The following is a 16,445-nucleotide window of genomic DNA, read 5'->3' on the forward strand; positions in this document are numbered from 1 at the left end:
TATGGGTAAAAAAGAGAGCCCCTAACCACAAGGCAACCAGAAATGGAAATAATCAACAAGAGTGGGGGAAAGCAATGACTGGGTAAGCGGTAAGTGGAGAGCCACAACAAACAATTATATATTGGCAGGCATCAGTTCCATGTTGCTTTTGGCCTTCCATACTAGCTCTGCACACTCCCACCTGGAATTGTACCTTTAACCTAGAAGTGAGTACAAAAGCCTTATGCAGTCTAACACTTGTGTGCAGACAAGCTCCAAAGTCCTGTTCTCCACAATTTGAAAGCCCTTCCAGTCCTACACGCAATCCTGTAACCACACTATGTCTGAGTTCTGACATCATCGCACCACAATGGAGTAGTTACGTCGCTTTTCTTTGACAATGAACATACTAAGTAGAACATGATTCACAAAAAGGATTGAACTAGCATTACATGAAAATCCTCCAAGAGGCTACAGATAACCCTAGATGATAGGCACTCCGGTTAAAGGTAACCCCAAACCACATGTATTGCAAAGTTTATCAGACGATGATGTGATAACTTAGATACAATCACTCCCGTAACATCTACTACAACAATGAGGAAAAAGTGGATCACAAAAGGACCAATGCAATGGAACCACCGAATAAAAGAAAATGGAGACTGAATATTGTCCAATTATCCTATCAGAGTGAATTGAAGCACTATTGAACCCTTGTCCAGAATACGCAAAAATGAAATACTAAGCACATTTAAGAGGCTTCAGCATCATAGAATAATTATTTTAAATGCTGAAGGATGTTATAGGCCAAAAGCTCTAAGCATTGCACTTATTCATACACACTCACTTAATGACTCCATAGCTATGTTGTATACTCTAAGAACAGAAGTCTTTTACTCATAGGTTTGACCCTTTGACAAGAAATCACATTGCCAACTGATTAAGACTAGTCAACGATCTGTTTTATGCATGGATATCTTTCCATGGGCAATGTTCAAGCTGTTTTACATCATCCCTCTAATTTCAGGCAAATTTCCTTATGTCTCAAAGACTTCTTGGTGTACCAGATTTGTTCCTGGCTTGATGTTACGTCTTGGTTATACAAAGCAGCATTGGGTCCAATAACGCTTGCAACCTGCAGGCTGATTTCTAACACTGGCTTACCTGCACACCTACTGGAAAGGAAAGCAGTTCATCAACTACAGCAATACATGTCAAATCACACAAGATGCACAGTTTGCTCCTCGCAAATCTTAGGTGAGAAAGAGGGACAGGATGAGGTTTTGTATCAAAAGGATATTGAGAAGATGCTTTATGATAAAGAACATTTGATTTTAAAAAGTACCCTCTATGTCATTTGGCACCTTTGGTTGAAATACTCTGTTTGAATACACAGAACAAGAAATACTCAAATTGCAGACCTCAAAAATGTGTCATATAACCTAGATGGAGCAATATGTGCTTAATGAATATTGTAACATTTGAATGTTTAGAGCTCTATTGATGATAATAGAGTAGCTCCAGGCTTATAATGGCTGGTATAAGACTTTTGTTCCAACTTTCCAATGTCAGTCTTTATGTTTCTCCCTTTTTAATTTAGAACATTCTACCCTTAGTGAGTGGATGTTCTAATAGCCTTACAGCCCTTCTGCTTCTGGCTATACTGGTTGTTAAAGGCCCTCTCGATTGTTATAGGCCCTCACCTGAGGCTCGGGCCTACAACACAGGTTCAGGGCTTTTAACAACTGTTATAGCCCTTGGCAGTGGGCTATAAGGATATAATAAAATATTATGTTATGTTTCTTAATACTGTGACGGTTTTTGAATAGTCCAACAAGACAAATCACTATACCAAGTTCTAGAATAATTGAAATAAACAACTTTTAACAGCACCTTAATTTAATGAAGTACAACCTATTACATCTGATTATTAATAATGTTTTATACTGATTAACTAAACAGCGCCATCTAGAAAACTTAGAACAACGTAGCTCTTCATGAAAGAGGAAATCAATATGAAATTATAGCATTCTTGACAAATTGCTCCACAAGCCTTCCCATTTAGTTCTGACTCTTAGCTATTGAATTGTGGAAGTCCAGAGGCCTCAAGAATCTTTGAATTATTTTTAAATATTACCTTAGTTCTACTCCAAAAGATTACACATGCCTTTAGTCTCTGTTCTTACAAGTATTCGGTTTGTGTGCAAATCAGCCCAGGGTTAAACACAAGGTACCCAGAGGCCGGTCCTTCTGTTTGATACATGGTGTAGTCAAACAATGGATGTGGCAATATTATCTTATACTAACCCTGATCAACATCTTAATCACTCTCTGCTTAACTCAATATTGGTCAATAGAAATGTGGTCCATATAAAGGGGTATTCTGCCAATCCCCTGAAAAAAGGGGTAAATATTGGGCCTCCTGTTTGACACAAAGTTATGTGTGGTATTTGTTTGTCAGAAGACGTTATACAGATTTATCATCAGGCATAAATATATATTTTTTTATTGAAATCCATATATTACATAAATTAGCATCTTAATATTAATATGTCAAAATGTCGAAATTCATTCATCAAAATTCATCAATATCATCGGAGTCACAGGAATTAAAATTGAACATAAACACTTAATCAGAAATTCATCAAGCTAGTAAACCAGAAACAACATTTCAAGTCCAATAGCTAAAAATGCCTATTGCCCTAAAATGTCGTCCATTGCCCCATTGTCCCATCAACTTTTAACTTTTAAACGTATTCTCAGATCTTCCGTTCCTTAAAACATAAACCTAGAAAAAGTATGTATCAAAAGTATAACTTGATCCTAAATAGTTCACTTGAATCCCGAAAACCCTTCTAAGCGAAGTGTAGTGCTACTACCTTTTTCCCAAAAAATCCACCAATTCTGTCGAATTAAGCATCACCATTAAAAATCTCTGCCCAGATCTTGTCAAACTTTTTCAGCCCACCCGTTCGTAAGGCATATGCTCGTTCACTTCTTTTGACCTGTTCCATTTTCCAGATCCATTCATATTGCGATGGTATTAGATCTGATCGCCACCTTTGAAGCAGAAGTGACCTGGCAACTGCCATTCCAATATAAAGGAGTTTGATCATTTTGTCAGGTAGGCTGAGATCTGGGTCATAAACAAGGACTATCAACAAGGCATTGGGACCACTTGTTAATATGCTTTCTGATGTTAAGTAATCAAAAATGTCGATCCAAAATTTCTGGATCAGGGGACACTGTGAAATTATGTGCGTGCAATTGGCAGAGGGATGATTGTGGCACCGAAAACATTGTCCTGATTGATTTGGATAGGCCTTAGCTATAAAGCTAGGAGTTCTATACAGTAGCCACTTACTTAACAAGCATTTGCAATGCAATAGGTCTCGCATTTATGCGAGTTTGACCTATTGGCATTGTAAATGACAATGGCTTTTATTTATGTTTCAAAAACCAAAACATAAATAAAAGGCAATGTCATTTACTATAAAAATAGCTCAAACTCTCGCAAATGCGAGCCCTATTGCATTGCAAATGCTTGTTAAACATGCTCTGGGAATTATTAATGCTCCTGCCCAGATGACAATGCTATTAGTGAGGGGAACAACCTTTACAACGCAACTTTTACAACGCACTACACTTACAACGCATTTTTTACAACGCAAAATCCATTACAACGCACTACACTTACAACGCATGACACTACAACGCATTTTTAAAAACTACCTTTACAACGCATTCCATTACAACGCCTACCATTACAACGCATAATATTACACTACACTATCCAACACTTACCCTACTGTTGCACCCCCTGGAGTTAGAATAGCAATTTTTACCCCTATACTATCCAACACTTACCCTACTGTTGCACCCCCTGGAGTTAGAATAGTAATTTTTACCCCTATACTATCCAACACTTACCCTACTGTTGCACCCCCTGGAGTTAGAATAGCAATTTTTACCCCTATACTATCCAACACTTACCCTACTGTTGCACCCCCTGGAGTTAGAATAGTAATTTTTACCCCTATCTATCCAACACTTACCCTACTGTTGCACCCCCTGGAGTTAGAATAGCAATTTTTACCCCTATACTATCCAACACTTACCCTACTGTTGCACCCCCTGGAGTTAGAATAGCAATTTTTACCCCTATACTATCCAACACTTACCCTACTGTTGCACCCCCTGGAGTTAGAATAGCAATTTTTACCCCTATACTATCCAACACTTACCCTACTGTTGCACCCCCTGGAGTTAGAATAGTAATTTTTACCCCTATACTATCCAACACTTACCCTACTGTTGCACCCCCTGGAGTTAGAATAGTAATTTTTACCCCTATACTATCCAACACTTACCCTACTGTTGCACCCCCTGGAGTTAGAATAGTAATTTTTACCCCTATACTATCCAACACTTACCCTACTGTTGCACCCCCTGGAGTTAGAAAAGTAATTTTTACCCATATACTATCTAATACTTACCTTAAATGCAATTTAATATTATGCGTTGTAATGGTATGCGTTGTAAAGGTAGTTTTTTAAAATGCGTTGTAGTGTCATGCGTTGTAAGTGTAGTGCGTTGTAATGGATTTTGCGTTGTAAAAAATGCGTTGTAAGTGCATGCGTTGTAAAAGTGTGCGTTGTAACGTCATACATCCTATTAGTGAAGGAAGAGACAAGCCAGGAATCATGTGTACCCTATATATGGGCGGCTTGATTCTTGTTATACGTGGAACAAACATTTAGTATAGCAAATAAAGTTTTTTTGTACAGCAGAAATACTGAACTTGCATATTTGAATGTGAGCTTTTATGTGATAATAAAGAAAAAGGTGGCTCCATACGACAAAATATTTGCCTTGGATCACACAATTTGTGACCAGTTCACGGGTTAAGTACATTACAGCTAGGTCGAGTAGATTATTAAAGTTACTAGACCTGCAGGTCTAGTAAAAATGTTATGCTTTTTCGAGCACTGACTGGGCTTACTGTTCAGTGTTGGAAGTATCTGTGTCACCTTGTAAGTGCCTCTAGAAAGATTGTGTAAGCTACATTTCTTAGGAGCAGAATTTAAAAGTGTTTCTTTCAACAGCTTTACATATATAAATTGCATGCAAAAATTCTCCACCTGCTATATTCCATAAAATCCTGCATTAAAAATGTACATTCTATCAAATGTTTTACTTACTTCCAGTCCCTATTTTTTGTAAGTGCACCACTGTTTCCCTTCTACCTGCCTCTCCTGTATGTAAGTTTTTCTAAATCTGATGCCTATTGAGCTTAACCTCTTTCGGAAACCATAACTATTTTATTAATTCCAGCAAGCACTTGCTTCTCACAAAGCCCGCTCTAATGCTCACATTTGTGTTAATAATGCACCGAAAACAAACTAACGTGAATGCACTGAATGAGCGTGAAAAACTAACCATGACAACTAATGAACTGATCACTAAGTTTTGGAATGGGGTAGCGTCCTACTCCATAAAGCGCTTCAACACCTCGTCAGGGGTAGAAAGCCCTATATAAATGTATTTTAAAATTCAAGCGGGCCGCATGTGGGTTGTCCAAAGAACAGAAAAAGCCGATTTGCAAAACGCTTTCCCCAAATGTTATAAATAGAACAGCCAGTCGTAATGGGCTCTGCTAAAAAAAAAGTTCTTCCTTCTTCCTCCGAGTAAGGGCAATATTAAGTATCAATTAGCACATGGAGGTGAAGCTCTGAAATAGTGCACGGCACGCAACCCCACTCTGCAGTTTGCAGCACCGCTCTACATGGGCAATCCCAGGCTTGAAACACCGGACGGGAAGTCCTTAACAATCAGCTCGTGGTGCGGTACAAGGACCCAACAGCCTGAGTGCAGCGTACGAGTTGCCGTTCGCAAGTGCTGGAGGTTCGCGGTTTTACTGAAGCTTCGGACAGGGAGGCCGGGAGTGCACCCAGAGAGGAGATTAAGCGAGCTTCGCTGCCGCCCAGCTCGGCCTCCGCGCGCTGCCCTCTTGATCCCCCCTCCTGTGTCTCTGGCGATGCAGGCCCGGAGGCACAAGTTCCTGGAGCCGGGAGCGCGCGGCCGCGCATGCCAGCCCGTTGAATAGGAGCAGCATGGCGGCTGAATTAGAATTGCTAGCTGCTCTTGCGCTGGATCACAAGGAACCGTCACCTGTATTACCGAAATAACCGCTCCGCCGAACCCAAACGCCGTTCTTCCACCCTGCGCACCAGCTAGGCTCGGGGACATGGAGAATATGAACGTTGAGTTTCAATTCATCCAAAGACCCTGTACTCGCCACAGAACATTAAGATGTGCTTACCCGCCCTCCATCACAAAGTGCTCATGGTCCATACACCCTGCGGGCTGTGACATGACATCTCTGCACCCCATCGAGACATCCTGCAGGCTGGCACCCTCCCTGGACCGCACGGGCTGTGAAGACACCTCCTGGCACCCCCCGCCCCCATGCTGGCTGTAGACTGGCACCCTGCGCAGGACATGCACAGTGCAGTTAGGCACCTGGACAAGGGCAGCCTGCGTCTCCTTACCGCCTGCACCCCGTCCACTCACCGGGCCAGGACACCAGGTTGAGGCATCTCCCTGGCACCCCGTCCACTCACCGAGACCAAGCTGCAGCATCCCTCTACACCCTGCCTATCCCCCCTGCAGGCTGTTACTCTGCCCCCCACAGCCAGCTGCCCCTCACCTTCATCTCTCGTTCGTTGGGTAAGTCCATATCTTCCTCCATGGTAGCCTGCTGACCTGGCTCAGCCGACCCTCCGCTCTCTGTCCCGGCTTAGGCTGCCCTCCGCTCCCTCTGCTTCTGCAGTTCCCGCACACCGCTGTCAACTCCCTGCGCACTAGCCAGCGTTTCCGGCGCTCGCAGGGACGTCACAATCAGGGCACCGAAGAGAGTCGGAGCGCTGGGCACAGCTTCCGCGTATCAAGCCTCGTTCTAGCGCGGGGACGAAAGTGAGTTTCAGGGCAATGTTTCTCCGGCGGGGCTCCCATGCTGAAGGGAGAGCCCCGCGGTGGTGACCGGAGTGGAGCGAAGACCCGGGTCCCAGGAGGGGGCCCGGATGAAGACTGCGGCGCCCACGGCGGCGCGGGGCTCCCGGGAGTGCAGGGAAGCCCCGCAAGAGAAGTGCTGCAGCCGCGAGGAGGAGCCCCCCACAGAAGAGAAGCCCGGTGAGTGAAGAAGGGCTGGGGGGCTCCGTGGGGGCTATTGTTGGTGCCTGATCAAGGCACAGCGTCCTTTTGCCATTCTGAGCGGCCCCCGTCTTGCAGCGGGCCGCTCCAACAGGGCTGACATGTGGTCGGAAGGGGGACAGGAGATGTGCACGCCGCGTGGCTGTAAGCGCGTACACCAATTCAAATCCGCTAAGAGCCTGCGCGTGCACATCTCCTGTCCCCCTTCCGAGGCAAGTCAGCAACAATAGATCTCGCTGGCGACAGCGCTTCGCGCTGCATTCGCCAGGCGAGACCTAAAAATAGCATCCTTTGCCAATTGGCCCCCCTGAGCGTGCTGAAATTGAATTTATTTATTGTAGACCAGACATTTGCATTAATGTTCAACTCCTCGTATTTTTCCCATTGAATTATAGCCTTAGTTTCCAGATCTATTCCCTTGATTGAAGCAAGACGTTTTTTTCAAACCCCTGTTTTTTTTAAAGCCGTATCTTGTAATAAGTCATGAACTAGACTTTTCTGATTGATAATCTGGACCAAGTCCATATTACTAAAAACTTCCTAAGAACGTTATATGACCCCAGGAGAAAAAAATTACTAGGGATTAAACAAGACATTTCATCCATATTCAACCATCTATCATTCCGCAGGAAATCTGAAAGTTCCCAGAACCCTGCCTTAGTCCAATTTTGAATGATAGTAGATGAATCTTTAATACCTGCAGAGGAAATAAAACCTGCTATAGGAGTTGAACTATTGATTGCCGGGATAGAGTATCTTTTATAAAAAGCCTGCCGTTTATGGTAAAACCAATGTAGACACTTATACCGTACTAACTTAGGAGATCTGAAAATTGATAGTGGGCAATGGATCTGATTATCTTTACAAACTAAATTCATAAAAAAATTAACAAAGAGACCTGAATGTAATTCCTGCTTAAATATATTGTGCAAAGTATGCATAATAATATTCCTTCAAATTGGGGAGCTCTAGCCCCCCATTTGCCCGCTCCTCATATAAAGTGCTCAGTGCGATTCTGGAGACCTTTTTACCCCAGAGAAATGATGTAAACATAGACTCTAGTTTCATAACAAAGGAATTGACTAAAACACAGGGGATTACTGAAAAGAGAAAATTAAAAAGTGGAAGCACAGACATTTTAATCAGTGCCACCCTGCCTAGAATAGATAAGGGAAGAGGATGCCATCGGGTAAGCAGATCCTGAACTTTTCGTAGTAATGGAAGAAAATTTAGGTCATATAATTCCGAAGTCAATGGTGAGAAATAGACCCCTAAATATCTCTTCGGATTTGTATTCCTGCACCTAAACAATCTTTAAATGCCGTTTTGTCACTTTGATTTGTGCTGCTTAATGCGCACACATGGAAGTTACAAAATGTATTTTTTTCAAAGATTGTTTATGTGCAGGGACATCTTCCTACACATAAGCAATCCAAGGCGTTTTGCTTTTTCCACGTGTGCTGCACAAGGCAGCACACATGAAAACAGCAAAAACCAGGAGAAATAAAGCATTTCTCTTTGTTTCCCCAAGTTAACACCAGGTTTTCCATGGTTTTAATTTTGCCGCTGCCTCCTGTTTAAGGCACCCTTGTAAATAGGAGGCAGCATCAAAATCAGAGGGTGTTGCGGTGGAACGCCCACTACAATACCCGTTGCCCACCCCTTTCACGCTGAGCATATTTTGAAAGTGTGCCTTTTTTACAAGGCAGCGTTAAGCCACGTTAAGTGGCTTAACGCTGGTGGCTTAACGCTGCCATGTAAAGAAGGCGAAGGCCCTATTTTAACAGGAACGTCGCAAAAAGTTACGTTCTTGTGGCGATAGCGGCTTGTACATATGTCCCAGTGTTTTTTTTCATATGACAGAATAGGGCTAGTGATTTATTCTATTGTGATGTGCGCAGTGAGCGCCAAGAGGCCGTCCACTGGCAGACTCTGAGCTGTATAAATGGTCAAATATAACACAAACTCATTGGTAGCTCCATATAGTAGTTTTTACTGGTTTTACTCAATATGAAGACACTGATAAAAAATAATTCCTCATTCAGACCATCCTGCTCTCATCCCAATAACGGGCACTAATGCAGGTCCTTATGCACAGATAGCGCTTCTCTGTATGCTTTCCAGTTACAGAGGCTGGTCCACTCTTCCCCCTTCTGTAATGTAGTGCCCTATGTCAGTTCCTCTGCAGGCCTTACTTCAATAGCTACTGTTCATCTCCAGCCCTCTTTGTAACAGAGGGCCACCACATTTCTTCTTAAAAGGCAGTGTTTAACTGCACAGGTTTTTGTTGTTTTTTGGCAGTTATATATAACACGAACTCCACCCGAATGTATTGGAGCGCTTTACACGGGCACCAGTTACGTTACACAAGGATAAAATCATTCATTGGTAGGCACGGGGAGATTAGGTGATTTGTCCAGAATCACAAGATGTTGAGCTGACGCCGAGACTTGAACCTGGTTCCACAGCTCCAAAGTCGGCAGCTCTGCAACAGACAGCGACCCTGTGCCTACATGCTAAAAGTAGTGTCCTCTTGTGACTATTAGGGTTCCTCTGCACACTTCACTGTAATACGCACTGTTCGTGTGCACAAATATCCCAAAGAGACCTGTCTAACTCCATTCCACAGCACCATGGGGCTTATTTACAAGCCCCCTGCGCCGCCTGTGCGTCACTTTTTCCATGTTAAAACTTAAAAGTGACGCACAGGTGGCGCAAGGGGCTTGTAAATATGCCCCCATGTCCTTAATAACAAAGATTTGCTACGTGTGCTTTTAAACGCAAAACATGCAAAGTCCACCCTTGGAAGAATTTCATATGCAGTACAGATTTTCTCTTTGTTACCGTTTCTCCGCGCGAAATTCCGCGTGACTGATTTTGTGATTCTTTATTTTAAGATCGTCCATGAACGTTTTGATGTTTCGTGTTGGTTCACATGTTTTGCAAACCACCGCGAAATGCCAAAACATTCACCCACATGTTGGGAGAATTTTCACTCAAATGTGTTTATAACTTTTTCTTAGGTTCGGTTTTCTTTTGTGGCACTGAAACAGAAGCGAAATTCTGAGAACCAGAACTGTTTCACTCAAGCATTTCATACACACATCACTCCGGTCTACCGGTGTCAAAACTTCGAACTTTATCCGAAAGTAGAAATGCCCCATAAGGCGCTACACAAACCTAACTTGCTCAATACAAGTAGAGATAGGATGCTGTAGCGTCTGGAAGGGAATTTGGGGACAGTTGTGAATGCTGAGTAGGTGGTATCCGGGGGCAGTGACTGGTGCAGTGACGAAGAACTCCCGGCTTATGGTCGGGATGAAAACTAAAAGCACACGGAGGCTTATGGTCCCTCCGGTGGGGTTCTAGGGCCAAGGGAAAGCAAATTAGTGATTGGAAGATGAATGAGTGCCAAGTAGGCTAGAAAATTAATAATTTCAGTCTTCAAGGAGTTTTGTGTCAAGGAACACATTTGAAGTCGATTAATGTACTATTCACCACACGCTCACTGCATGTTTGTGCCTGATGTCTTCAACCTTCATGGTGCCCAAACTCCCATGGCAAAGTCCTGCTTGTGCTCACACTTGCCCACTGCTCTAGTAAGTCCTTCCACCCATTGCCAGAAGTATACCACCTACAGGCCTCTATTCAAAACTCACACATTCGGCATTACGACTCCCTGGGCTGACGTACATTACTCATTGCTGTCCTCTCCCTGTATGTGAGCCCCTCTCCACTATAGTTCCTTCGCGTAACCCTCATCTTCATCAACTCCAACTACACAGCTTTACGCACCCGTCAGAAGATATTGTCCTTATGTACAGCATTTCCTGCAGAAATGTTGTCTTTTCAATAAATACAAATACCCCTTGCTGTAAAGGATACTGTGCCTTGGCACAAGATCCTATAAAAGACAATACTCTTGTGCATTCAGTCTTGTATCATACAGTGCTCCCCCTCACACATTCCTGTACAAGATGGAGCCCCGAGGCCTTCCCAGAAAATACCACTCAACACACCAGTGTTTCTCTTTACATCTGTCTGTGACAGCTGGAGTCTCTTCAGACCATCCTGTGACAAATACTGTTCTTAACACTTTTCTGTAAAGACAGTGTTCCTCCTAACACTGTCTTATGATAGTCTTCTTCACACATTCCTGTAACAAAGAGTGTTTCTCTTCGCACCTTGTGGAACACACAGTATTCCTCTCTGTAAAGTATTAGTGTTCCACGGCACACTCTCCTGTAACAGATAGTGTTCCATGGGACACCCTCCTGTAACAGATAGTGTTCCATGGCGCACTCTCCTGTAACAGATAGTGTTCCATGGGACACACTCCTGTAACAGATAGTGTTCCATGGCACACTCTCCTGTAACAGACAGTGTTCCACGGCACGCCTTCCTGTAACAGATAATGTTCTACGGCACACTCTCCTGTAACAGACAGTGTTCCACGGCACACCTTCCTGTAACAGATAATGTTCTACGGCACACTCTTCTGTAACAGATAGTATTCCAAGGCACACCTTCCTGTAACAGATAGTGTTACACAACACACTCCCCTGTAACAGATAGTGTTCCACTGCGCACTCTCCCGCAACAGCACACTCTCCCGTAACAGATAGTGTTCCAAGGCACACTCTTCCGTAACAGATAGTGTTTCAAGGCACAACTTGCTGTAAGAGAGAGTGTTTAACAGCACACTCTTCCATACCAGATAGTGATCCATGGCGCACTCTCCTGTAACAGATAGTGTTCCACGGCACACTCTCCCTTAACAGATAGTGTTCCACGGCGTACTCCCCCGTAACAGATAGTGTTCCACGGCACACTCTCCTTTAACAGATAGTGTTCCACAGCACACCCTACTGTAGCAGATAGTGTTCCACAGCACACCTTCCTGTAACAGGTAGTGTTTCTCTTCACATCTTGCTATACCACAAACCTTAATAGAACAGATATTGTTCCTCGGCCCAACTTCTGTAATAGCATTGTGCTAGGTCCATTCATTGCCTTCTTCACACATTCCTGTAAAAATAGTGTTTCTCTTCACACCTTGTGGAACACACAGCATTTCTCTCTGTAACTTATTAGTGTTCCACAGCAAATTCTCTTGTAACAGATAGTGTTCCACTGTACTCCCATAACAGATAGTGTTCCACTGCACTCCCGTACCAGATAGTGTTCCATGGCACACTCTCCTGCAACAGATAGTGTTCCCTGTGCACTCTCCCGTAACAGATAATGTTACATGGCACACTCTCCCATAACAAATAGTGTTCCACGGCGCACTCTCCCATAACAGATACTGTTCCACAGCGCAGTCTCCCGTAAGGGATAGTGCTCCACAGCGCACCATCCTGTAACAGACAGTTTTCCACGGCACACTCTCCTGTAACAGACAGTGTCCTATGACACACTCTCCCATAACTGATAGTGTTCCCTAGCCCACCTTCCTGTAACAAATAGTGTTCCACGGCGCACTCTCCCATAACAGATACTGTTCCACAGCGCACTCTCCCGTAAGCGATAGTGCTTCACAGCGCACTGTCCTGTAACAGACAGTGTTCCACGGCACACTCTCCTATAACAGATAGTGTTCCATGACAGACTCTCCCGTAACCGATAGTGTTCCCTGGCCCACCTCCCTGTAACAGATAGTGTTCTACGGCGCACCTTCGTGTAACAGATAGTGTTTCACAGCGCACTCTCCCATAACAGATAGTGTTCCACAGCACACTCTCCTGTAACAGATAGTGTTCTACAGCACACTCTCCCATAACAGATAGTGTTCCACAGCACACTCTCCCATAAGAGATAGTGTTTCACAGCACACTTTCCCATAACAGATAGTGTTCCACAGCACACTCTTCTATAACAGATAGTGTTTCACAGCACACTCTCTCATAACAGATAGTGTTAAACAGCACACTCTTCTATAACAGATAGTGTTTCACAGCACACTCTCCCATAACAGATAATGTTCCACAGCACACTCTCCTGTAACAGATAGTGTTCTACAGCACACTCTCCCATAACAGATAGTGTTCCACAGCACACTCTCCCATAACAGATAGTGTTTCACAGCATACTTTCCCATAACAGATAGTGTTCCACAGCACACTCTTCTATAACAGATAGTGTTTCACAGCACACTCTCTCATAACAGATAGTGTTTCACAGCACACTTTCCCATAACAGATAGTGTTCCACAGCACACTCTTCTATAACAGACAGTGTTTCACAGCACACTCTCTCATAACAGATAGTGTTTCACAGCACACTCTCCAATAACAGATAGTGTTCCACAGCACACTCTCCCATACAGATAGTGTTCCACAGCACACTCTCCCATAACAGATAGTGTTCCATGACACACTCCCCCGTAACCGATAGTGTTCCCTGGCGCTCTTTCCTGTAACAGATAGTGTTCTATGGCGCACCTTCGTGTAACAGATAGTGTTTCACAGCGCACTCTCCCATAACAGATAGTGTTCCACAGCACACCTTCCTGTAACAGATAGTGTTCCATGACACACTCTCCCGTAACCGATAGTGTTCCCTGGCGCACTTTCCTGTAACAGATAGTGTTCTACGGCGCACCTTCGTGTAACAGATAGTGTTCCACAGCACACTCTCCTATAACAGATAGTGTTCCACAGCACACTCTCCCATAACAGATAGTGTTTCACAGCGCACTCTCCCATAACAGATAGTGTTCCATGACACACTCTCCCGTAACCGATAGTGTTCCCTGGCACACTTTCCTGTAACAGATAGTGTTCTACGGCGCACCTTCCTGTAACAAATAGTGCTTCCCTTCACATCGTCCAGTACAGATAGGGCCCGATTCACAGAACAAACTTAAGGCAAAATCCTAAACTTAGTAACATTTTGGTATTCACAGAATGCACTTACTACTTCTGGTATTCACAGAATGAACTTACTACTTTTGCGATTCACAGAATAAACTTACTACTTTTGCTATTCACAGATGGATTTAAGACTACTAACTTTACGTCCGCACTCGGGCCGGAAATTCCGGCCCGGAGGCGGAGCTTCCGGGCCGGAGGTGGGGCTTCCGGGCCGGAGGCGGAGCTTCCGGGCCGGAGGTGGGGATTCCGGCCAGTGGCGGAGATTTTAAATCTCCACCTCTGGGCCAGAAGCTCCGCCTCCGGCCCGGAAGCCCCGCCTCCGGTCCGGAAGGTCCGCCTCCGGGCTGGAAGCTCCGCCTCCAGGCCGGAATTTCCGGCCCGAGTGCGGACGTAAACTTAGTAGTCTTAAATCCATTCTGTGAATAGCGAAAGTAGTAAGTTTATTCTGTGAATCGCAAAAGTAGTAAGTTCATTCTGTGAATACCAGAAGTAGTAAGTGCATTCTGTGAATACTAAAATGGTACTAAGTTTAGGATTTTGCCTTAAGTTTGTTCTGTGAATCGGGCCCCAAGTGTTTCAGTGCACAGTCTGTAGCAGAAGGGAAACATTCTTTACCACGATGGCATTACAACGAGGAACGTTTACCACACAACACTTACCTCGTGGACGTCTTCACCACGCGTTCTTCTTCAACGAACATCTTTACCACGCAAGTCTTCTTCCGCCTTCATCGTCTGCTACGTCCTGCATTAACGTCATTAGTGTAGTCCTTTTTTACTGTCTAAGGTGTTGAAGACGCGAGTTAAAGGAAAAAATTAGAAAAAAAAGGGGGCTTGGGGGGGTCTCCCCCCAAAAAATAAAAAGTAAAAAATAAGAAAAAAAAGGGGGGTGGGGGGTCCCCCCCCCCCAAATAAATAAATAAAAATAACGTGGGGAAGGACAGGAAATCAACGTCGTTTTATGAGAAAGGAAATGACGATTCAAATATAAGACGTATAACGTAAATCAGGAAGGAAGAACGAAGAGACGACGTGAAGAGGTAAGGGAAATACAAATTTAAAATACATATATATATATTGAGGGTAACGGGAAGGGATAATTAAAAAAATATTGGGGGAAGGGGGCTCACGTAAGGGTACAGGGGAGGGGTATAACCTTTACCAAGAGTATTCCATTACCATGCAAGTATGCGTGGTAAAGGAATATTAGTGGTAAAGATTATGCGAGGAAAAATCATTCCGTTGTAACGCATGCGTGGTAAAGGCATGCGTTGCAACGGAATTCGTTGTAACGACATATATTCGTAGCAGGCACTGTTCCTCTTTAACCTGTCTGCAACAGATAGTGTATTTCTATAGGCCTTACAGTAACAGCGTTCCTCTGCACACCTTTGCAGAACTCATGGAATTCCTCTCTGTAACTTTAAGTGTTCCAGGGCACACTCTCTTATAACAAATAGTATTGCTTTTCAAATCTTCCTGTAACTGGCAGTGCTGAGCAGTTTCTCTTCATAATTTCTGTAACAGATTGTGTTTAGCGTCACAACCTCGTGTAACAGATAGTGTCTGCAAGACAGCTTCCGAAGCAGTAGTGTTGCTGTTCAGACCTGTCTTTTGCAGATATAGTATCTAGAGATCTTTGTATACCAGGCAATGGACACTTTTCTTGTAACAATTACACCTGACACCGAGGCGCCATATTAGGTCGCTTGTGCACCTACGTATTGAAGGATTTCACTGCCTGGCTAAGGTCAGTGTATTAACACAGGTCTTGTCTCTCTTCCTCAGGGTTCGCTCTGCCCCCTGCTGGCCTGCCTGTGCCCGCTCTCTTCCCACATCACCCGGAGCTCCCCGGAAAGCACTGCCGCCGCCGGAAGGCGCGCACCGTCTTCTCCGACTCGCAGCTCTCTGGGCTGGAGAAACGCTTCGAGCTGCAGCGCTATCTGTCTACGCCTGAGCGAGTGGAGCTGGCCACGGCCCTCAGCCTCTCCGAGACACAGGTATGGACGCATTCGGCCTGGAGCGGCACCTAACAGTGCTTTAAGTGCGGTGGAAAGGGAGAGGGAAGGTGGCATAAATGGTAACACGGACTCCTGCGTGGCCTCTGTTTCAAAGGGAGTGGCATAATAGTTGGAACTAGAATCCTGTACTGCACAAATGTATTCATTCAGAATCACGTGCTACACAAATGTATTCATTCAGAATCCTACGCTGCACAAATTCAATCATTCAGAATCCTGTGCGGCACAAATTAATTCATTCAACAAACAGTTTTTCACAAAATCATAATCAACAATATATTAAAATTTTCCGCCGAAGCGTTTTTTCTGTGCCCTTAGAAATAGTAAGTCTAAAAAATATTTTTTTTAGAGAAAATACT

The 16,445-nt window shown here is 44.1% G+C and overlaps 1 protein-coding gene across 1 annotated transcript in view; it reads left to right on the top strand.

Moving 5' to 3' along the window:
- The window catches only part of BSX (brain specific homeobox), a 37,492-nt gene that overhangs the window by 12,505 nt on the left and 8,542 nt on the right, over positions 1 to 16,445 (top strand). The window contains exon 2 of the mRNA XM_085646766.1: positions 15,854 to 16,065. Within this exon, the coding sequence (XP_085502892.1) occupies positions 15,854 to 16,065 (212 nt within the window). The remainder of the gene's footprint in view (positions 1 to 15,853; positions 16,066 to 16,445) is intronic.

This window comes from Triturus cristatus, chromosome 3_2 (assembly GCF_964204655.1).
Source record: "Triturus cristatus chromosome 3_2, aTriCri1.1, whole genome shotgun sequence".
NCBI classification, from domain to species: domain Eukaryota; kingdom Metazoa; phylum Chordata; class Amphibia; order Caudata; family Salamandridae; genus Triturus; species Triturus cristatus.